Raw genomic sequence first — 25021 nt, 5'->3', positions numbered from 1 at the left:
CTACCAATTTTTCAAACTTCTAACATGAATTCTATATTACAGTTTGTAAAATTCTCTAGGTTGCTGAATATCTTTACTGAGCTGAATAGCTTTTCATAGTCTGGTCTAGGGCTTTAGTGTAACTTTTTATCACTTCAAATGAGGATTAACAAATGATTTACTCAACAATTATTTTTATAGAATTGATTTCGTCGCCAAATTTACTAGCTATCTCGATTTTTTGCTATTCTCAACAATAAACAACACATGTTAATAACACATAGAAATATTATATTTCCCTTCTTGTACGATACATAAAACAGCATAAAAAACTTACGCAATATTTCATGAATTTTTCAGTTTATTTCATCACTCAGCATATCCTTGAGACATACATTGATAAATTCAAAGCTACACTTCACCTATAAAATGTAAAATAAATTAGAATTCCAACTAAATAAAAAAAATAAAGAAATTAACCTCCCCCCCACCCCCCTTAGCAAAGAACACAATTACAGGAGAACAAAAAATGTTGAAGAACATGTTTAGTGCTTAGAAGTTATTCAGTTTAATTTATGTTTTACAACAAACTGATTTAAAATGCTGATTTCCTCTCCTCAATTTTATTAAATTTTAATTAGTTCAATTAATTTTATTAGCAACAAATTAAATAATAAAATAAATTACCTCAGAATTTATGGAAAATCATAAAATTTTAGTAATGATCTTAAAGTTCGAATGTTTAAACAACTTGGTTACAAGCAGTCCAATTTGAGGGCATTTTTCATGGCGGGGCCAGGCCCGGTCACCATAAGCACCATCTCGAAACAGCCTGTCTAACTAGAAAGACTAAATAGACTATTAGTTACTAAATAGTTGAAAGGTGACATCATTTCTCAGTACATTTATCTAGTTATTCGTTCGTTTAGTATGGAAACTTAAAACAGGAATAATGAAGATTTTAAATTTTAAACATGAAAAAAAATCAAAAAGTATATAGGAAATAATGCAATATTTATTTTTATTTTCAGACAAGATAAAGTCTTTAATGCAGGAAAAACTAGAAAATTGAACTTTTCAAAAGGTTAATGTATCAAATAGGAACAAATTGGGGGTCTAAGAAATAAACTTGCTTAAGAAAATAATTCTAACGTGAATTTCACAGCAAATCTTTTACATGAGGTGCTATACATACACATTATTTTCCTTTTTAGGTTGAAAATAATGACTTTCTACACGCTTACAATTTTACAAAAAAAAATGACACTGCAAACAGGGCTGCAGGGAGAGGCGGGCAGGAGCAAAATCCACGAAGACTCACACACTAAAAACAATAAACAAGGAGAGAAACTATTAGTTTGGGTATGACACCGTATTTTTGGGATTTTTTACAGCCCAGTTAATCTCTAGATGTTCAATTTTTGCTAGAAAAATGTAATTCCTGTTCGAATTTAAAATGGTTTTTCGACCATGAAAAAAAAAAAAGGTGCAAACAATTGACGATTGCACTGCTGTATTTATCACCAGGTTAATCATCATTTGAATTAAAGAGAAAAAAACTTCTGTTATGGCACATGGGATATGGAAAGAATGAACTATACGATTTCTCGTCCATACAGCTACGCATTTCAAAAGTATTACTCACCCTTTAGAATAACGGATAAACATCATTAATGCTCGAACTTTGAAGAAAAATCTTTACTATTTCCAATTTATAGCTCACATTTCTCGAAAACGGCGAATACTTTACAAAAAAAGAATATTATTTCCGGAACATTTATTTACTTTACCCTTTGCTGCTTTTGACGAAATAGATCGACTAAATAGGCAAGAGATATTAGCGCCAGACCTCTCCTCTCTGATACTCATGATCGGCTCAACCATCAACCACTGAACGAACGTGCCAGTGCGCTTAGTTATTTTAGTTTGGCAACTTCATGTGTTTTATTTACATCATGGATTGTTTACATGTGTTGGACCTGACCTACCATTCTCATTTTCATTGAATCAAAAAAAGATGGATTTTTCTGTTCCTGGCAGTGATTCTTGGGACAGCACATCTGTAGAAAATAAGTTTATATCAAATTATTTTGTGCACAAAAAGGTACGTATTTTATTTTTAAAAGCAGACTTTCCAAACATTTTTGAAGTCACTCGTTGCGCTCGAGTAAATAGTCTATGATAATTTACTTTCGTTGGAATGTAAAAATAAGGTACAACAGGGCTACTTAAATTATATATTTTTACCTGTTTTCACTTTGGTAGAGAGTGAACAGGTCGCCAAGTATTCCTGTTCTACACTGACAATTATCATCTTATGAAAACTAGGCACTAATTTACTTTGGCCTTGCTGATGTTTGCAATATGAATCGATTATTGCCCAAAATTTACAACCACTCCAAACTCCCATTTATTGTCCCCTCCAACTAGTTCCCAAATTATGTTATCCACGTCATATTTAGGACATGCGTAACATAGAGCGTAGAATTTTATTGAAGATGATCGTATAAAGATCAGAAAAATATTTTATAATAGGTAATGTGACCAGACGTCTCGCTTTTTGTCTTACTGTTTAATTAAAATTTTATTATGGGTTCAAATTGACCAGAACCAGCATAGAGCCTATTTCTGGTTGTCATTTTCGGGTTTGCAATAATATTAACCCTTAACATAGGTGAAAAAGTAGGACATAACAAGGAACATGAGGTTTCAGAGACATCACTTCTCCACAAATTTTTTTTAATCATGTGATTAAGATATAATTCTCTCTCTCTTAATAAATTTCTCTAAGATGTTCTTTGAACTGTTATTTATACCAAAATTTTTTTTTTTTTATTTTTGCTCAGATGTAGTAACCCCTGGCGATATTCGAATTTTTGCACAATGTTGAAATTATTCATTTCACCAATCAGATGATAATGTTTTTAAACATGACAACCCTGCCAATCCTAACCTATGTTTGGTAACCCTAAGGCAACATAGGTTTGTTCAAACTTATTATCGCATGCATGTTGAAGTACTTCGTTTTTTTTTTCCTTTTTTGTTGCATTGTACCTCATAGGAAAACATATTTGGCCTTTTTGCAATTCAGTAGTTGTGTTTTTGAGGTGTAAATCATAGAAAATGTTAATTTCTTCAAGCTTTGCGAATATAAAGTATATCATGTCGGATAAAGTATTTGTATATCGCATTATATTTCCAGTAATAATTTCAGTATTCATCATCCTTAGAACATTTATTGCGTAACTTTTGCAAACATTCCAAACTATACCAATTTCATCTAGAATATTTTGCATCTAACGTGAGAGCTATGTGTACTATTGCTAAAAATTTATTGGATATATTCAGATCTTATTGAGTTAGTAGCCTACAGCTAAGCTGAAAATTAGGAAACTCATTACCAACTGAATTTTGAGGAAGTGGTCTGCCCGAAGAAAATAAAACATGAATCATTTTAACATTGGAAAACATTTATTTAAACATGCATTAGTAAAAATAGTTACAACACAATAGTTTAGTCCTCAAAAATGTTAGGCATGCTAAGTCAAAAAAAGTCTTACAGTAAGTCCAAGATTAATCAAGATGAACACGCAGGATTAGTGTTCCCGCTAGGCCGTTATTCAAGGGCGCAGCGCCCTGCCCTTTTCCATATCAGCAGAATGCGCCCTGCCCTTCTTTTAGATCGCAAAATGCGCCCCTCCCTTTTCAAAAATAAGAAATTGCACCCTGTGTTTTTAAAAAGATGCCTCAACCATCGTTTCGACCTGCCGCGATATCAGGGCAATTTTATTTGTCCAGCGATCGTCTGCAAAAACGCCCATGTCTTATCCTTGTTCCCAGAATTTCACCTTGAAAATGGCCCCATAAACAAAAGGTGAAGCAGATACCTAGGCAAAGAGGGTATGAGATTTTCAGAATTCAAACAGGCTTATCAGTAGGAAACAAAGGCATGTTCTTCCTTCTACTGAGTGTGGGTTTTTGAAAGGTTGTGGGAAGGAGTAGGGTCCTCTGGGAAGGGAATGATCTTTCTTTCATTCCTTCCCATCCTTGATCTTCTGAGAATCAACAATGAGAGAGAGAATAGGACATTTTCCTAACATTTCAGACCTTTGTACTCGTTTTTCGTTTGCACGTGGAAATTAGGCTTAGCTAATTTTAGCGCATTGCTAGTGATTGTGTAGCAATCTTTTCACATGTGTTTCTGGAAAGTTAACTTTCTGATTGTTTCCTAAGAAGAACATAGTACAAAGTTCACTGGGCTAAAATGCAAGGGTATTTCTTTAATATCTTGGATTTTTAACCCCCATCCCCAGCGCCCTCCCCACCTAAAAAAACCGTTTGAAATGGAAACATTTTGATAGGGCGTTCTTGCAACTTGCTACCACTACATTTTTGAAGCACTGCACACAGTATTTTAAGTTATTTATTCTATTTGAAGTGGAATATATTTAAAAAAAACGAGAATTTACACTCATCACGATTTTGATGTCTACTAAAATACTTAATGGCACAATGCACATTACTAGGCAGTTTCTTTCGTAGGAAGGGGAGATCAGTAATTAAATACTGTATCTAAATTGAAATTCAAAGGGTTTTGAAATGCCTAGAATTTTTTTTATTCTTATAGGTAGTTAAAATTATGGCCTGAAAAGTGTTGAAAAACATCTAAAGCCAAGTTTCAGCATTAGCTAAATGTTCCTATGGAGTGTGGAAAATGTGCTTAACTTAGTTGGCATTTGTGTGTGGGGGGAGGGGGGGTTGAGCTAACCCTATTCTAAAGACAAGTGCGTTTTCTGGATGAAACCATATTTAATACTAAAGTCAGTGGTGACGACGATCAAGAAGGGGGGAGGTCATGGTGCAGACTAGACTGTTTGAATTTTTGCAAGGTGTTTTAAGTGTTATTTCTCCTCTAAATTTTTTTTTGAGGGAAATGGGGGGGGGGGCGCTCAGTACTTTTGGAGTGGTGCATCATTGGTTTTGGGGACACCGCGTTGAAATAGTGCCCTTTTTTTAAAAAAAGTGCCCCTTTCAAAGGTCAGCACCCTGCCCCTTTTTTTTCTAGAGTGAACACTACGCAGGATGTAAAAGTCCTATTTGCTTATTACCGTGAATTCCGCATAGGCAGAAGGACAACACCGCAATTTGTCATAATCGCTCGGTAATCTGTTCATGCCTCGGACACCAATTCACCACATCCAGGTAAGCCATGTAGATGGACTCGCTCCTTCCCTTAGCACTGAAGACTAAACAACTGGCTTAACTTGAACAATAGTAACTTTTCGTTGTGATGAACATCACCACAGCACGCGCTTGCAAAGTGGGGGCATCAACGAGGAAGCAATCCAAATACCCGACCTCACCAGAGAGGCCGGCAGCCAAAACGTTATCAAACACAAACACCAAACAGCACAAGCAAGAGGATGAGTGAGAGAGTGAGCTACGATCGGTCCGCATATTTATTGCCAGATCCGACCGTGCTCGTAGTAATGTGACGTTACCTCATTTGCATCTTGCAAGAGCAGCTCAACTCCGGAAACACACAGCTTGCAGGTTGCTCAATCCTTATCTTATTCGATATTCGGCACCTAACACCTCAACAGGTTATCTTAAATAATTAACACGTGCTCTGTCGGAAGTTTGCCGACTTCTGCCGAATGGCGGCAATCAATCATAGCGTGGCACTAATTTTCCCGATCACTTCCGACTCAAACTTTAACATTTGAGTGTCGGTGGCAGGTGGATGGGATTCCCCGTGCAAGGTTTTTCCGGGATGGCAAAAGGTAAGTTACAAATCTTTTTTTTTCTCTCTTTAACAATATTGATGAAATCCTTCAAGAAACAAAAATAAAGGCATTTAGCCCAACAAAATCGTTACACTGAAGGGAAGATGAAGTTTCACAGATTACTGTTGAGTGGGTGTGATGAAATTTCAACCAGATGCTCAAGCCAAAAGGTATAGGAACCATTCCATTTCAGATCAGGCAGGGTCTGTCATATGACCATCACCGATTTTTTTGAAAAAATTACAGTAGTTACAACTAAGGGACATATGAAATATCCCAAAAGGATTTTGCAAGAAAAATTTTTTTCTTCAGTTACAGCCTATTAAAATTCTGAACAAAATCCGCCATTTTGGAAAAAAACGGCAAAACACTTCATTTGAAATGGACACTATTTCAAAAGTATTTAACCTACTTGAATTATTCTTTTTTCTAAAACTAAACAAAGACCCATATATCCTCTAGACATCGTTTTTGAAAGTTTAGTTAGTTTTTTTGATAAAGAAAAAACTTCACTTTTGTGGCAAAAAAATTGCATTTTTACCGATTTTATGATTTTTTTTCTCCATGAAAAAAAGTTTTTTTTTTACTAAACGGAGATTTCAGTCTAAAGCCCTTATATGATAGTTTCATAACATATTTTATTATAATCCTCAGATGCATACAGCCTCGGAAATAAAATTTAAAATTTTGAAAATTTTCAAAAATTAGCGATTTTTGAAGTGATTTTACTCAAAAAACCCATTTTTTAAAAATCTAAAAATCTTATTTAAACCCCATATAATGCTTAATAAGAGGATATACACCGCATCCAGTATTTTTTCCCTTAAAATGTTTAATGATTTTTTTAAAGTGACCTTATCGCCCATGGCATGCATGTAAAATAAAAATTTCTAATAATTTCAGTCACTAAAAATCTGATTATTTTAATGCCTAATAGCTACAATAATGGTGCACTTAATCAGCAACACGTAAAATTTTACTGACTTTTAATAATATAGCAGTATCAAACCGCTTCTGATGACCCAATCAATTCATCTTTTTGTACTTCGTTATATAAATATATTTTTCTGCTGATCAGCGCCTAATTGTTATGGGAGCTGAGCTCCAATACTCCCTAATTTGTTTCACTCAATTTTTTGTATTTTGACCGAATTCAGGCCACTTAAGCATTAAAATAAGTTCTGAAGACTAAAGGGATCCTGCACTTCTTTTGTTAGAAATTGGATCCCTGGCTATAATAGCTACCTTTGGTGAGATCCGTTTGGTTACCTCAACTTACAACCATGTTCAATTGATTACTTCTCTCATAAAACAGGTGGGCTTTTTAAATTCTTATACTACAAGTAGTGATGTAAAATACCCGGGTATTTATTTTCAGGGGTAAATACCCAGGGTATATACCCGGGTAAATACCCAAAGTGGGTATTTACCCGGGTATTTATTTCAAAAATTTATATTCAACTAAAATACGTTTATGTATGTACTTCACAATGTATGTATATAACCAACCTTATACAAAACAATAAATTTTTGCCCAAAAAATCTTTTTGATCACATATTTAAAGAAGTATTGAGTGAAACAACTTAGCAATCTAATATGATATTCACATTAAATGTGCTGGATATGCCTAATCAATGTTGATAGCCAAATTTCAGATATAAAAAGTCATCCTACAAAAAGTAAAAACCTTAACTGGTTACAAAAAAAAAAAAAAAAAGCAAGCATCAATTTTTTAAGGTTCTAGTCTTTTATAACCTAGTAATATATCCCTGCACGACATCAAAATGCAACAAAATGTCGCTCAATTTATTTTTACTATTTATTTACCTATATCTTTTGCAGAAATTTCCTCCAAACCTAGTTCAAGTGTTCAGGCGTATTCTGCATCTCATATATATGTATATATATATTTATAAAATAAGCAAGCCAAATTCCAAATATTAAACAAATTATATAAAAATAATAATAAAAAGGAAAATTGCAAATAGCTATTAAATAGGAAATGATAAAGTGTGAATCCAGAGCTCATCAACCGTGGAGGATTCATTAAATATGGTCAGAAGACCAAAATTTTAACTATGAACTAAAAGAGAATGTTTAAGCTCCAGTACATGCAATGTAGAGTAACATTGGGCAAATGCACCACATGCTAAACTATAAACAATAAACAAGAGCTCAAACCTAAAACTAATAGCAGGGGATTGCGCCTCGACTAATTAGGAAAACAAGTTTCGATAATTAGCCATCCACGGATATATATATATAATAGACACGCACGCACACACAAAATATACGGACACATTTAAAATTCAAAAATAGAAAGGAACAAAACGAAGATGTTCTGAAGAATGGACCTTGCGAACGAAGTGGCTGGTCTATCCCGTGATAACGTATCAGTCCTTAGTTCGCTTATTTCATTTTGATATTTTGACTTTGACTTGTTATTGTATTTCAAGCATATGTATTGAGTGGGAGAAAAAATAGAGACCTTTCAGCTGTTTTACAATGTTTAATTTAAAGAACAAAACAATTTAATAAAAAAATAAATAAAGTACAACATAAATGTTAGCATAAAAATACTTAATCAATCCTTTTTCTTCATAATTTCATCAAGTCTTTCAATAAAAAATATTATGAACTGTGTAATACATATGTATGTATCAATTTTACTAATTATTTCATATTTAGATTTAAAAAACAAATTCCCATTCACTTTTTGCATTTTTTGTAAAATACCCAGTTTTTGGGTATTTACCCAGGCCTTGGGTAAATAACCGGGTAAATACCCAAAAAATATTTACCTACCCACTGGGTATTTACCCGATCCACATCACTAACTACAAGTGAGTTTTGCGGTTTGAATTTAGTATACTGATTCTTACGTATAAAAGTAATCATACGAGGTAGGACAAAAAATTATATGACAACATTCATCAATGACAACCAAAGCATGAAATTAAAATTAATCGTTTTAAATGCATTGTATTGTTCTTCTCTTTGATGGTTTCCCCTGTCGCGTAATTGAGTTGAAGAGAAAGAGAATTGAAAGAGAAAAATATGATTCGTTGCTGCATAGGAAAGTAACGGTGAATGCATAGCTTTGGAGACAAAATAAGCTAATATTTATAATAAAAAAAAAAAGAGGAAGGATTTTAACTTGCTAACAAAGTACATTATCGTGGCTATTACTCATTAATATAATCACCTAAGTCTACACACAGAGTCTTACAAAAAGAAGAATTGACTGGATCATCAAAAGCGGTTTGTTACTGATATATTATTAAAAGTCAGTAAGATTTTAGTTGTTCCTGATAAAGTGCACCGTTATTGTAGCTATTAGGCATTAATATAATCAGAATTTCAGTTACTGAAATTATTAGAAATTTTTATTTTACATGCATGCAATGGGCGGTAAGGTTACTTTCAAAAAATCATAAAACATTTTAAGGGAAAAAATACTGGATGCGTTGTGTATCCACTTGTTAAGCATTATATGGAGTTTAAATGAGCCAATTTTTAGATTTTTAAAAATGGGTTTTTGAGTAAAATTACTTTAAAAATCGCTAATTTTAAATTTTATTTCCGAGGTTGTATGCATCCAAGGATTATAATAAAATATGTTATGAAACTATCATATAAGGGCTTTAGACTGCCATCTCCGTTTTGTAAAAAAAACTTTTTTTCATGGAGACATAAAATCGGTAAAAATGCAATTTTTTCGCCGCAAAAATGAATTTTTTTCTATACAAAAAAGCTAACTAAACTTTCAAAAACAATGTCTAGAGCATATATGGGTCTTTATTTAGTTTTGGAAAAAAGAATAATTCAAGTAGGTTAAATACTTTTGAAATAGTGTCCATTTCAAATGGAGTGTTTTGCCGGTTTTTTCCAAAATGGCGGATTTTGTGCAAAATTTTAATGGGCTGTAACTGAAGAAAAAAAAAATTTCTTGCAAAATCCTTTTGGGATATTTCATATTTCCCTTAGTTGTAACTACTGTATTTTTTTTCAAAAAAATCAGTGATGGTCATATGACACTTTTTATACCTGCCTGCCTGATTTGAAATGGAATGACTCATAGAGGAGATAGGGTGATGTTTAAGGTCTTACAACTAGAAGACATTGGGATAAACTATTCAGTCCGACTAAGAATGTATTAGGAGTGATCTGTTAAACATTTGGTTGGTCTACAAGACTGCACAGTGTTTTACTTTCTTACAAACATCATTTGTGAGACATGAAAACTATTTCTTCCAGATAATCACCTCATGCCCTAATGTAACCAAAAAATACTTAAAAGTAATTTGAAAATGCATATTAGTATTAAAAAATAATTTTACACACAGACAACTTCCCAAATATGATTTTTAGGTAGTATACTGTTTCCCTCTTGCATTTTTAGGCTTTTTTTTTTTTCAATTATTTAGCATTATTTATGCTTTCTATTAAAATATAACTAATTAACTACATTTTAATTTGTAAATTTTTAAGTTGGAAGTTTTGCACTTCTAGTCAAAATTGGAAGGTGTTCAATCAGTCCACGAAAGTATGTCTAGGAATGATAAACTTTATTTGTTTCCTTTACATTTTTATTCACAACACAACATTCTGGAACCCAAACCAGAGAAAAAATGTTCTATTTAACTATGTAATTACTTGATAGCTGTTTTTACTCCACTTATTTACAGTTTTCTCGAAATGTCTGTGTCTAGAATGTTGATTATGCTTTAATGACAGTAATGCAGTTTGATGATGCATAAGTCATATATTTTAACATATATGTTTCAATATGTTGCATAAAAATCCATGCTTTGCACTTGCATGTTTTTTTTACCTAAACCATTTTGACTGAGCGAAGGGTGGCCATCCATGCTAGATGCCAATGGATAACATCATCCTACATCAAATATTTTACTCGTATCCTGATGACACTAGACTTTTTTTACAAACAGTACTATGCCAGGAGTATCCATCCCCTTCTAAGGGCAATAGCGCAAATATAGCGCCCTCCCCCCCCCCAAATTCTACAAAGATCCCCAAGAGCAAAGCCCCCCCCCCCCCAAAAAAAGAGAAATATCCATAAACATAATCTGTTTTATTATTTCTATATGCTGTTTTTCTTGACAATACTTTTGTCTCAAAGCAAGATCCCCTCACCCAAAACACTGTGATTTCCTCCAAGAAATACTAAGGACTACGGAACCCTTCAAAATGAGAAAAATACTTTTAAGAACACCTCTCTAAACATTTCAACAGCATAGTGTGTACATACACCCCCCCCCCTCCCCTCACAAGCACCCCTGCATAAAGTATCATTTTGAACTATCACTGTATGTAACTATTAGTCACAACTTAAAATTCAATCAACAGTCTAATGAAGCTAGTTGAAAAACTGACAAAAAAAATTGATTTTTTTCACAGGTGTCTTATAATTAGTGGTTCCCATAGGGTATACTCCATATACGCTGTATACTCTCAAACATTTTTTGGACATATAGCGTATATCCTCAAGCTTAATAAATTTTCATATTAGGACATACTATGTATATGATCACATACACATATTGTGCTTGAGGCTGCTCTTCAGTGGGAAAGAAAAACGATCTCGCTTGAAAATGGGCTTTTTCTTTAAACGAAAGCAATGTTCATCAGTGAAGTGATTGACACTTCAACAACCAATAGAACGAGCGGTGGCCGATGTAAGTGTGGATCATGTGACCTGTCACATTTTGCAGGGGGACAGACCGGACGCTCCCCTGCTGTGCAGAGTAGTCGAAGGAGGTAATAGCTGACGGCGAAATGAAACCGCAGCTTTTTACAGACCCTTCCAAGGAAATTCTAGTTCTTTCCCTCTTGAGTCTTGCCTACATAGGTAAAAGAAAAATAACTCAGTGTAAAAGGCGCGGCATTTTGCAATCCTGCTTGTGATAGTAATTTATTTGCATTCGCACTAAAATTAATTTTTGAAACGAAGATTTTTTTCCCCATTAATACGGTTCCTGATCTCATCTAGGAAAAATTAACGAATGAATGAATATTTGCAATAAATAAATTTATAAATTCGTTTTATTTTTAGAAAAATGTTCGTTATTGAAAATTGATAATATCAAAAAAGGAAGGAAAAAAAAGATAGCCTGCATGACCACACTGAATTTTAACGAAATGAACTCCAAATTCTAACCAAAAAATATTCTTTAAAAATGGATGATCCTACTTAATAAATTTGAAAAATCGAGTGCCGAATAAAAGTGGGGACTAACTAGTTATCGGTTGGCGAAATTCTTTCACTTCCTCTGCCTGTTTGCCACTCTCCCCAACCCCATCCGAGTTAGCAGAAAACATTCTTAAAAATGAAACTAGATCCTCTTTGCATAGTTAATACTTGATTGTACAATAAACATTAATGCCACTAATTAGTTACATTAACCTTTATTTGAACTGATAATATTTATATTTTAGTGCTAAATTAAATACTACTTTGTTGGTTAGTTACCTGTTTTACAAATGTAGTGGCGACTAGAAAAAAATGTGGCTACTATAAATGCCTTTTCTCACCACTGGTGACCAGAAAATTCCCCTAATCTTTATCTTTGAATCCTTTTCTTTTTGAAAAAATATTTATTTATTTATCTAAGTACTATATGCAGATGAGAAGGCTACGATAGCATTTCTCAAGGGGTTGTTATGGTGAAAGTTCTTTCAAATTGAGCATAACAACGGCAAAGTCGCGGACGGCTACGGATAAGGATTTCCTGAATTTGAAAAATTAAAGATTTTTCTCTGATCTTTGTATGCAAGGGTGCTCACCCTGCTCCAAGCTCAAAGGCAAAAATCACTCCTTCCCCCACTCTCAATGTTTGTAAACTATCTTGCGTTGAAATTTTGCAATAAAACTAAACCTAGCACTTTTAGAGTCTCAGATTCCCAGTTACTAAATTCGGCAAAATACATGAGGTATTACATGCACTATATGACCAAAAGTATTGGGACACTTTCAAAAATTCACAATTTTACGGATTTCTCAAAAAATAAAAGACCAATTGCTCTCTGCTCTGTAATTTTTTTCTCATGAAAAGTATACTCCAGACGTCAAATCCAATAACAATTAAGTCTGCTATTCATTTAGGGGACCAGCAACAAATAATCTGTTCTTATCATGAATCACTCTATAACGATGGCAGGAAAGTGTTGCCAGTTTGCTAACAATTCCTTACCATTCGTCGCCTATCCTAGAATTATAGAAATTCGGCTCATTAGATTGCTGATAACTTTTTAAAATTTAAAGAAATTGCGGTGGAATTTTTTTCATGGATTGTAGGATGTATCTGAGCTTTGAATTATAAACGTTATAAATTGCTATCTTTCGTGTCTGCGCAGTGAAAAATTAATAGCTTTAACTGTTCATATTTCAACAAGTTTTCAATATTTTAACTTCAAATTTTATTATTATGTTTCTCTAAAATGCTGTCAAATATTTAAAAAGTTTAGTAACGTTTGACGAAATACTCTGCGTAATATAAGGCGAAAACCTTCAAAAAAAATTTGCATTTTTGAAAGAAATGCTTATATTTCCATGGGTATAAGAGATACTTTCACAAAAATATAAAAATAAGTTTTTGATAGATTTTTAACTCATTTCTGAAAATTATAGCTTATTCCCAGCAATTTGCAATGAAAAATTATCAAAAAACTTTTTTACTCAATTTGTTGTCGGTCCCCTAAATGAATAGCAGACTTAATTTTTATTGGAAAATGACAACTAGAGTATACATTTTATGCGAAACAAATTATAGAGCAATTGGTCTATTATTTCTCGAGAAATCCCTAAACATGTGAATTTTTGAAAGTGTCCCAATGCTTTTGGTCATATAGTGTATATAGTGCTTCTACTTCAACACATTGAGTTTTTATTAAAATTTTCTAATAAGTCTTGTGAGTGTCTGATCCTCGTTAGTTGTCATAATAAATATTAAGGGTTGTACTTTTTCTCAGGAGGCACGAAAATATTACCTACATGTATATCTGCCTGAAAAAAAAAAAAAAAATCTCGAAATACTTAGATGAAAAAAAATCTCAACGCCTCGCTCTGCCAGATTTTAAAGTTTTTATCGCTCTGCCTCGTTTTCATGCATCTTGCATTTAATGAATCAATAATAAAAAATAAAAAAAAGGGCAAGAAACAGATTTGCAGGAAATACATAAAGTTGAAACAAAAATGAAAATGAACAGCTTACATTTAGGAAAGCAATTATAGGTACAAGTAAGGGTTCACAATTTAAAAAAAAAAAAAAAACAAGACAAACTTTTTCTTTTAAGTTCTGTGTTACGCACTTCTGTGCCGAAAAATTATCGTATCCTGTCTTCAGTCACAGAATAAAATGAATGTTCTAATCCAATGATTATCAAGTAATTTTCATTCGTATAGAACAAAAATCTTTTTTGAGATCCCACATTTTCTATTCTATTGACTCCTAGTAATATGTAAATACAGCAAGAGAAAGGATTTAGCTTCTTGTTTAGGAGAGGGAACCATTTCTATATTTAATTAACATGATCTTTATCGTAAGCATACTATTTACACAGAAATACTCCCTATTTTCCCAAGCACTCTGTTTGGGGGCTATGCCTTTTAATTTTCTCGAAAATAAAATTTTTCAAAATGCACTTTTAGACGATCTCTGGTAGTATTTGGAAGTAAGTAAGAGGTCCTGTGATCTTCCACCAGCAAATTTTTGAACTTGAAACGCCAAAAACACAATTTCAGGTTCTTCAATTCTGTTAGGAAACGGGGAGTTCGGAAGCTTTCCCCGGAATTTTTCGAAATAGTCTGAAAACGCAGTCTTAGTGTGATGTTGGGGGGGAGGCAAAATTTTTAAAGTGTTATAAACATGATTGTAGGCCATCTTTAATAACGTTGGGGACATGCAGGTTTTTGAAATCCAAAAATGCAATTTTAGACGACTTTTTTTTTTTATGGTCAAAAAAGGACTTTTCACAAACTCCCTTCCCGAAATTTTTTGAAATTAAAGCCATTAAAACGAAATTTAAGACGATCTTTAATGATGTTTTTTTAAGGGAGGGGGGGGGGTGCTTATGTGACCTGAAAACCTTTATGCCTGTAATTAATTTTTTCTACATTGTATTAAAATGCTGATCTAGCTTCTGAGAATGAAAATAGAAAACAGTGAAAACTTGTAACCCCCATTCTATATTGTTCACATTTTAGTTAGCTTTGTCGGCAACATAAGGCTGAAAACGTCATTAAAACTAATACATACAATGCTTAGTAATTCTACCACGGTGTGTTTTTTACATTAACTGAATCATATTAAATTGCTAATATATTTTTCATGATTTTCTATGTATTTAATGAGTATGTTGGTGTACGGAATGTTTTCCGCAATTGAATTTTTCACCTCCCAAACCTTCTAAAGAAATTTGACGAGTCTGGCTCTTAAAGACACAAATAATTTTCAAAAATGTTTGTTGAGCTGTGGAAAGCACTTTATGTGTGTACCATTTGTAGTAACATAAAACACATGTAAAACGATGCAAAATACCCAGTATCTGGAATACGATTTAATCTATATATAAAAATATTTTTCTACTGGAAGGGAAAAATGTCAACTTTTCGCATTCGACAGCATTGTAACAATGTTCATTATATTGTAAATAAACAATTTGACTCAGAAATATTCCTTTCAAATCTATTTCTTTTCAAACCACAAATTTGAAAAAAAAGCAGATGTTGCGAATTTAACAGCTAATAGCACGCATCTACATGGATTCACTTTCAAAAGCACTTGATTCTTCACGAAAGCCTTAGGAAAAGAGGAAGGAAGAAAGGACGTCCAGCGGAGGTCATTGAGGGGAACTAATGAGAGGGTAATAAATCTTACACCCCATTAGCACTTACCCCTCAAAAAGGGGAGGTTTCTAATATAGGGCGGGGCGAATGTAAAAAGTGAACGTATTTTGAAATTTTTTTCAATAGTTAGAACATGATATTTGTTTAAAAAATGGTCGCATTATTTCAAACAAGATCTCAAAAGAGAGCTGGAAATATTTTGCGTGTCAGGGCGTTCTTAAAATTTCGATAGCACGAGTTGCAGATGTTTTACAGAGCGAAATGTCCAACAGTACCTCGTTTTCGAAGAAATTCATTTTTTCTCGAATTTTAAAAAATCGGAGAATGGACACATCAAAAAAGTAAAAACTAAAAGAAACAGACATGGTCTTGAAAAATACTCAGAAAAAAAACCGGATCCGAAAACTTCACAGGAATTTGTAAAACAAGCTCCAACTTTCCCCGTAGGTTAACATTAGATCCGAATCTTTCAAACTCTCAGTGAAGAGCACCCTTAAGAGCCATTGTCTGTAAGGATCAGGCAGGTTGTGATTGTTGATATTTTTAATTTTCTTTATTTTTGCAAATGTTGTTCCTTATCATGAATGTAATGTTTGTGCAAAATATGAGCTTTGTCTGCCTTACCGTTTTTGGGAAATTAATTTTTTTAATTTAGGGGGCGTGGCACTTTTTGCGTGTTTTTCAAATTTGCAGATTTTAAAGTTCTTGTTGCTTTAAGCGCCCGTATAATGACATGGATTTTTAAATTCTATACTATTATATGGTCTTCTTAGATACTATTACAACTGTCAAATCGGTGTCACTACGAGGGCGACGGCCACAAACTCCGTTTAAAAATGACCGAAAATGAATTTTTTTACTACATACAATGCCAATTTTCTCAAAGCGCCTTCATGATGGCACCAACGTTTTTACATCAATTCTTAGCTACACTTGCATACATCAAAAATATGTAATGAAATTGGTGTCACTATAAGGGCGCCAGAAGATATTGGAACTTTTATGTGATAAATTTCACAAAAATGCAAATGTTTAAAATCTAACCACTGCTCCCGCCCTCATAGCAGAGATCTGAAACTAATTAAGTTTGATAATCAACATATTCGTCTAACATATGAAATAAAAAATTCGGTGTCACTCCTATTACTTTCGGAATTATAATCGTTCGAAATTAGTATGTTATGGAGTTATTTAAAAAATTACTTTTCTAATTCCAATGGCTTTTTGCATGGTTTGTTTTAAACTTTGATATAAAATTACAGTAGTGACACCAAAAATAATATATTTCTAATGCTTTTTATAAAAAAAGCCTTATAAAAAGCATTAGAAACACAGTAAATCGATATAGGTACAGATGGACGTATTGTGTAATGTGCATTATGGCTAAAATAGTCATACTATATTTTTTCAACCATACTAATTTTTTATCTGTTATTTATGTTAAAAATGCAACTATTTATAACATAATGTTTTAAATAGTGATGAACATAATGTATTATACAGCGAGCATTCAGAATCTGAAACATAATTTGAGAATGACGTAGACTAAAACAAAGAAAACATAAAAAATCAAATCACCCAGTTTCAGAGAGATGGTCATCTCTTATTGATATCTGGTAATTTTGTAGCAATAAAGCATGGGAAAACATGATATTCCGGAGAAATAGTAGAAGTTGACCATTTGCAAATCTGAATATCGTACTACAACTAGCCCCCTGATAGCAGAGATCTGAAACTAATTTGATAACCAACACGTTTGTCTAACATTTAAACTAATAAAATTAGTGTCACTCCTACCACTTTTGGAAATATAATCATTCGAAGTTAGTATGTTGTGGTGCATTTTTTTCATTTATTATTATTTTTTTTAAATTATTTTATTTGTTTATTTATGTATTTTGTTAATTTAATCTTATCACACCCAGATAGTGTTTTAACCATATTTTTTTTAAATTTATTACAAAGAAGCAACGTTTAACATAAACAGCTTTGGGCAGTAAGAGCGTCTTTATCTTTAATAGAAAATGCTCGTTTTGATATAGGTACAGGTGGATCTATTGTGCATAATATGTTTAGATTATCATACCAATACTCGCCTTTTTTCCAGTCAAATAAATTTATTTATTCCAATCTTTCTTGCCACGCATTTGACCTTTACTTGCAAATGATAAACTTCTACTATTTCTCCGGGATACCATGTTTTCCCAAGCTTTAGTGCTACAAAATTACCAGATATCAATAAGAGATGACCCTCTTTCTGAAACTGGGAGACTTGATTTTTTATGTTTTCTTTGTTTTAGTCTACGTCATCCTCAAATTATGTTTCAGATTCTGAATGCTCGCTATATAATACATTATGTTCATCACTATTTAAGACATTATATTATAAATACTTGTATTTTTAGCCTAAATAACAGGTAAAAAATTAGTATGGTTGAAAAAATATAGTACGACTATTTTAGCCATAATGCACATTACACAATATGTCTATCTGTACCTATATCAATTTACTGTGTTTCTAATGCTTTTTATAAAGCTTTTTTTTATAAAAAGCATTAGAAATATATACTGAAATTTTATATTAAAGTTTAAAACAAACCGTGTAAAAAGCCACTGGAATTAGAAAAGTCTTTTTTTAAATAACTCCATAACATACTAATTTCGAATGATTATATTTCCGAAAGTAAAAGGAGGACACCGATTTTTTTATTTCATATGTTAGACGAACATGTTGGTTATCAAACTTAATTAGTTTCAGATCTCTGCTATGAGGGCGAGAGTAGTGGTTAGATTTTAAACATTTGCATTTTTGTGAAATTTATCACATAAAAGTTCCAATGTCTTCTGGCGCCCTTATAGTGACACCAATTTTATTACATATTTTTGATGTATGCAAGTGTAGCTAAGAATTGATGCAAAAACGTTGGTGCCATCATGAAGGCGCTTTGAGAAAATTGGCATTGAATGTAGTAAAAAAATTCATTTTCGGTCATTTTTAAACGGAGTTTGTGGCCGTCGCCCTCGTAGTGACACCGATTTGACAGCTGTAATAGTATCTAAGAAGATCATATAGTAATATAGAATTTAAATATCCATGTCATTATACGCGCGCTTAAAGCAACAAGAACTTTAAAATCTGCAAATTTGAAAAACACGTAAAAATGTGCCACGCCCCCTAAATTAAAAAAATTAATTTCCCAAAAACGGTAAGGCAGACAAAGCTCATATTTTGCAGAAACATTACATTCATGATACGGAGCAACATTTGCAAAAATAAAAAAAATTAAAAATGTCAACAATCACAAATGCCCTAAACTGCCTGATTCTTACAGACAATGGCTCTTAACGGATTACTGGGAGTATGCCCTCAGAAAAACTGATGAGAACATCACTGCTTTTAATAATTATTTTTGTAGTTAACTAACATGCCTGGTCTATAGGTTGAAAAAAATTTTGCCTTTCGTTATAGTGTAGGTTATTATCGTTAGATTGTTTTGTTAGTATTGTGTATTACATGCTTACAATCCTTATTTTCTGGTCTAATTAAGTTTTTTTCTGTTTTTAGGAGTTCACAAAAGTTCCAAAAAATAAATCAACAAATGATGCTTGTTCTTCTGGTTTATCACAATTGACAAAAAAGAAAAGAAAAAATTCTCTAAAAAATTTTCCAAAAGAGGCATTTGAGAATTCTAAAGGCATTAATGACATTAATACTGAACTAAAAGAGAAGTTCCCTGATGGCCATGGCACAAAAGCAAAAGTTGTGGGGAAAAGGAAACAAGTTAGTGATGACCATTGTGAGAGTAATTCTAATAAGAAAAAATCTAGTGAAAGTGATGTAAATAAAAGCAACGTTAAAAAACAAAAAAAGGGCAGAAAAAAGAAAAATATCAAACACATTTTAGGTGATGGTGAAGGTCAATTTGATGAGGCATCTGAAATAAAATGTTTAGAAAATTCAGTTCAGGAAAATGTAGGAAAAAAGTGCTCTGATAAGAAAACATTCATTTCTAAAGCTGAAGAAAAACTACAAGCTGCAAAATTCCGATACTTAAATGAAATGTTATATACTGAAACTGGAAACAATGCTTTTGAATACTTCCAGAAAAACAGGAGAGATTTTATGAATTATCACTCTGGGTACAGATCTCAAGTGTTGAAATGGCCTATTAATCCTGTTGATGTCATTATAAAAGATATACAGCAGCTGTGAGTATGCTTCAATTGTTGTTTCTTGATATTACTTTTTTTTTTTTTTTTAAATGTAAGAGATCCAATGGAGACACTTAAAGTAACCATGGACTTGACTATAGATGTGAGTTTGATAAATACCTAGTAAGTATTTATAAATTAACTAGCTGCGTCGCCCGGCTTTGCACGGTCCACCTCAAAAATAAAAGTTATATCAAGTGACGCGAGTTCAACACTCAGGCTTGAACCAAAAAAAAAAGTCAGTGTAGTTTTGCGGCAGATTGCGGAAAACCCCCCAAAAAAGTAAACATTTTAAATCCCCTGATTACAGGAAAAGCCTCAAAACAAAAACAAGAATTTTACCTGTTCATATTCGAGAAAAAGAAATGGCAACAGATCTTTCATCTCAATGATTTTCTTCACGCTGTAAATTTTAATAAAAGCGTTCATCCGGAAAGTTGAGTTGAAGCACTGAATAATAATTTGAATGGAGGAAAGCCTTCGAAAAATAGGGATTTGATTTTGAAATCTAAGAGTCATAATTAATAGTTTTTAATTGATATCTCCGCTAATTATTATCGGAGGATTATGTTAAATAGCCAAACATGAAGACGGGAAGATGACGAATCCATCGATACCTGGTTCGATGGTCAGTTCACTGACGTTCGGGAGAAGAAGCTTGGACATAGATAGATAGATAGATAGATACTCAGATTTTATATGTATAAGATATTTACCAGATGTGTCTACAAAGTGGGGTCCATGGTGCAGACTGCTTTATTGACTTTTTTGGGGGTAGGTGTTTTAAAGAGTCCTTTTCTCTTTTGGGGGGTTTGAGATACTCCATAGCATTTGAGGGGATGCATCAGTGCTCTTGGGAGGATAGGCACCTCGTATTTACTCCTTGTCCAGGCATTGATCCAGGGAGTGATTTACAATTTCAATTTTTGGGGGTACACCATTAGAACCTTACCAACTATTTTAACAGATAGGTTTTTTTTTTATATATAATGTGGTAAAAACGTAGTTGTAACGAGGTTTCACTGGCACCATTAGAACGTTACCAACTATTTTAACAGATAAGTTTTTTTTTATAATGTGGTAAAAATTAAGTTTTAACAAGGTTTCACTGTAAAATTAATTTAAAATGTACATTCCAGGACTAACTTTCAAAACTTATTGCATTGAAAATTTAAAATGCAAAGATTTAATCCTTAAAAAGATACTTTTCTTTTTCAGAAGTCCTAACACAATAATTGCTGATTTAGGCTGTGGTGATGCAAAAATTTCCCAGAATTTTCCTGATAGAACTGTGCATTCTTTTGACATCATAGCATTGAATAAAAATATCATTGCCTGTGATATTTCTCATGTAAGGAATTGACATTTTCAATTTGCACTTTATTTTTTAAAAAAAGTTTTTTTTTTTTTGATACTGTTACTTTGTTGATTTTTTTAATGTTAGCACTTTCCTTGCTCTTTTTTAAAGCTGGATTTTTAAAAAAATCATTTGTACGAGATAATTGTATAAAAAATAACCAACGTAAAAAATAAATTTAATGAAATATTTTCTCGGTTAAATGTCTACTTTTTCTCTGTTTAATGTTTCGAATTTATGTATTTGTTCAGGTGTGCCTCGAATCTCAATTTTCGGTAGGACAACAAACTCTCTCAATTTTCAAAATGAATCTTCAAATTTTACAGAATGATGATGCACACATAGCTACCTACATCTAATGAGAAGATATATTAAAAACGCAATCCTCCACTAGTTTTTTCCATTTTACTGAATATGCAGACATAATGTGCCGAATAAGAATTTTTTGGGAGATCACAGTAGCCTCTCATTGGAGCATCTCTCGGGTTGTACTTTTTTCAGTCTCTATTTTTCCATTATCAAAAAAAATTATGTAAAAACATTTTTCTTTGTGTTTGGTTCACTTCGACACTCCTAAGGAAAGTTTATTCAAAAAATTCATTTCTCTTGGTTTTCTTTTCAATCATACTTAGATTTTATTGATGTTTAAGAACTACAGTTGGGACAAACCTAACCTGGCAGCATCATAATGTTGCGATTAGGATCCGAGTAGTCTTCCCAATGCTGCCAGGTTAGGTTTTCCCTAACAGTAGTTCTGGTTGGTGAACTAACCAAATGTATTAATAGTTTGCAAAGGCTTATTGTTCCATTATGTGGAGGCATTTTAACTTTTGGACGTGCTAATGTCACAATCTAAAGCGGCAGGAAAAAATTTAAACAAGAATTATGAATATTTTTTACAGACTCCTTTGGCTGATGAAAGTGTTGATGTCGCTGTATTTTGTTTGTCACTTATGGGAACAAATTTGAAGGACTTTCTTTGTGAAGCTCATAGAATATTAAAACTTCAGTAAGTAGAATAACTGAATATTGGTATAGTTGTGTAACTTATAATTGTGCAATGAAACTTGTTGATGAGCATTTTTCTGTTGAATCAATATTTGTATTACCTGAAGAAACAATACTTTTTTAATGCATATTTTGTTTAACTAAAATACAGGGTTAGCATAAAAGAATATCCTGGTTTTAAAAATTTATATTTCATTAACTATTACCATTAGCTCGATAAATGATACATCGAAATAAAGATAAACTGAAAGGTTTGTTTTTGCTCGATGTGTGCACCTTTTGAAACGTGAGACAGGTCTATAACAAAAATTTCGGAGTGTTTTATTATGAATCTTTCAGTTCTTGCAATGGTGGTGTCTAAACACCACCATTGCAATTTTTTTGATTCCAGAAGTGTAACAAAAGTGTTCTTTGGCAAAAGGAACTAAGATTTCTGTTAATATGTTCAGGGGATTACATTTCATTCACCTGTGATTCACAGATTTAATGTATCCAGGATTTTTCTGACTTGCCATTGAAAGGAAAAACTTTTCCCTTACAGACGACATTTAGTTTTAAAGCAAAACCAACTTTGCTTTACATTCTGTATTGTAGTAAATATGAAGAAAAAGTACTCAAGAGTGTTTATTTTAGTTATTTTATTGATCAATTTTTATTATTTATTTATTTTAATTTTATATGTGAGTTTATTTTTGAGAATACTGTCTTTAATATTTTTGTGATTTTATGTTGAAATTTTGCTTTAAAGGGGAATTTTGAAAATTGCTGAAGTTGAAAGTCGAATTGAAGACAAAGCACATTTTGTGAAATGCGTAGAACTCTTTGGCTTCATGTTAAAAAAAGAGGTATTGATTTGTACTTTCTTACTCTTAAGTTAATTTTCTTTTACTTATCGATTCTTAATCAGAAAAAAAATGTAGGTTTGTAATGTTATAAATTATTTGCATGTTTGCTTTGTTTTAGTTACTGAATTGACTTAAATCATGAAAATTTTAGTAAATTAATAAAAAGGAAGAAAAGAAAAGGGATTGATACTTTCTTTAACATTCAGAGTATAATTTCTCCAAAAAATGTCAGTGATTCAGTCATTTAAACATCTTTTGCTTACTGAGCTAAATGAAATTGAATTTGCCTATAGCAACTATAAAAACTGATACTTAAAATTGAAATAATGAAATTATTTTATTAAACTTCAATTAGTTTTAGTGCAAATATAATTACAAGGTAAAAAAATTACAGGAACATGCAAATCTGGGAGTTTTTTTCGATTCTAATAATAGTGTGTGCATTATAAGAAATTTTGCATTTCTCTGAAAATCAAGAACTTTATTTGAGAAATCATACAACCACTTGTTATAATGCATACAATTTGATGTGTGCAATTATATAAAAAGAGGGCTCGTGCTTAGCATTAGCCACCTCGCCAAATACCATAAAATCGTAAAGTTAGTTTGAAAAAAAAACTATTAGGCTAAAGGATTGCTGAAGGGAAAATTTTCTGAAATTTCAACAGGAAACAAAATATGAAAATTATTATACGAAAACTATTAATTCAAATTTGTTAAAATTAACACTTGACTTACAAAATTTGACTACATCTTTTGAAATTTGGTTAATTTACTGGCTAAAAATTACCTGCTAAATCTATTTAGTGACCGTAATAATATAACTTCTAGATCAACTTCAAACCAAACTAATGTATTTTAATTTTACCTTTAGAAAATTTGCAAATAATATGTTATGTCTTTTGGTGGAAATTAGTAATATAATGTCAATACTTTACAAGTTTAATATATTTTTAATTGTTCAGTACTTTTGTTTAGCAAGTACAGGTGTCCCTCGGAGAACACGGTTTATTTGTTCCGTGTGGTACTGAAACCATGTTATACGAAACTTTTTTTAAAATAACATTTTTACTTATTTTTAATACTAATTTTGTATGTGCATGAGAAAAATCAGGTTATATATATATATATATATATATATAAGATGTATTCTGTTATATCAAAACCGTGCTATATGAGACTTAGAAATAATGTAAATCAAGGGATGTGTAACGTGTTATATTGAAACCAAGTTTCACAAAAACAAAAAGCAGACTTAAGATAACTTGTTAGAGTTATCAACCATTAGCAGAATGTATTAAACAAAAATAAAATTTCATCTTTTATAAATATAACATTCGAGTTATATCAAAAGCATGAAGTATTGAATTCAAGTTTCGTATTGTGTTATACGAGGGATGCCTGTATTTGATTCTGAGAACAAAAGAGAAACTAAGTTGTTCCAAACACTAATTTTTCTCATTGTTAAAAAGCTTACTAATAATATCATTAATATTTTTTCATGTTCATGTGTGATCACTTATAATTGTATTAAAATTTTCCTTTTAGAACACTTGTAGTAAAATGTTTGTATTCTTGGATTTTATTAAAGTTAAAAAGAAAATGAAGAAATCAAAAGCCCCAAACATTGCTTTGAAGCCCTGTTTGTATAAGAAAAGGTGATAAATACTTCATAATGTTTGTTGAATGTGTTCCAAGTTTTGAACTTGGGGGGAAAAATTAAATGTACAAAATTGAACTTTTTTTTTATAAATATAAAAAAATAATGAAAAAAGAGCACTTGTCTATTCATTAAAACTGCTGTTAAAAGTCTAGTTATTAAAACTTTTGATTTCTAAGTAACTACCCAAAATATTATTTTTATTGTTGTAACGTAAAAATTAACATTCTGGTTAAAACCTTGAATGGTGAATAATTATACAAAACAGCATGGAAGTATGCTATGAGACTGCACAAATAATTAAA

At 32.0% G+C, this 25021-nt stretch overlaps 1 protein-coding gene across 1 annotated transcript; it reads left to right on the top strand.

Annotated features, from left to right (window-relative positions):
• The first annotated feature begins 1957 nt into the window (after window positions 1-1957).
• Window positions 1958-24927, top strand: LOC129225260 (uncharacterized). Its single transcript, XM_054859844.1, has 6 exons — window positions 1958-2083; window positions 19200-19843; window positions 21065-21197; window positions 22106-22212; window positions 22960-23056; window positions 24605-24927. Exons 1-6 carry the CDS (start codon window positions 1997-1999, stop codon window positions 24716-24718), a joined length of 1182 nt encoding a protein of 393 aa, XP_054715819.1. The 5' UTR covers window positions 1958-1996; the 3' UTR covers window positions 24719-24927.
• Window positions 24928-25021: the final 94 nt, after the last annotated feature.

Source organism: Uloborus diversus, chromosome 6, assembly GCF_026930045.1.
Source record: "Uloborus diversus isolate 005 chromosome 6, Udiv.v.3.1, whole genome shotgun sequence".
NCBI lineage: Eukaryota > Metazoa > Arthropoda > Arachnida > Araneae > Uloboridae > Uloborus > Uloborus diversus.
This window is presented reverse-complemented; position numbering and strand designations above follow the sequence as displayed.

Excerpts from the sequence above, each read along its gene's own strand:
- LOC129225260 (XM_054859844.1), top strand. The coding sequence starts at position 1,997 with ATGGATTTTTCTGTTCCTGGCAGTGATTCTTGGGACAGCACATCTGTA. Across the intron at positions 2,084-19,199 it reads ATTATTTTGTGCACAAAAAG|GAGTTCACAAAAGTTCCAAA; the intron begins GTACGTATTTTA and ends TTCTGTTTTTAG. Across the intron at positions 19,844-21,064 it reads ATAAAAGATATACAGCAGCT|AAGTCCTAACACAATAATTG; the intron begins GTGAGTATGCTT and ends TTTCTTTTTCAG.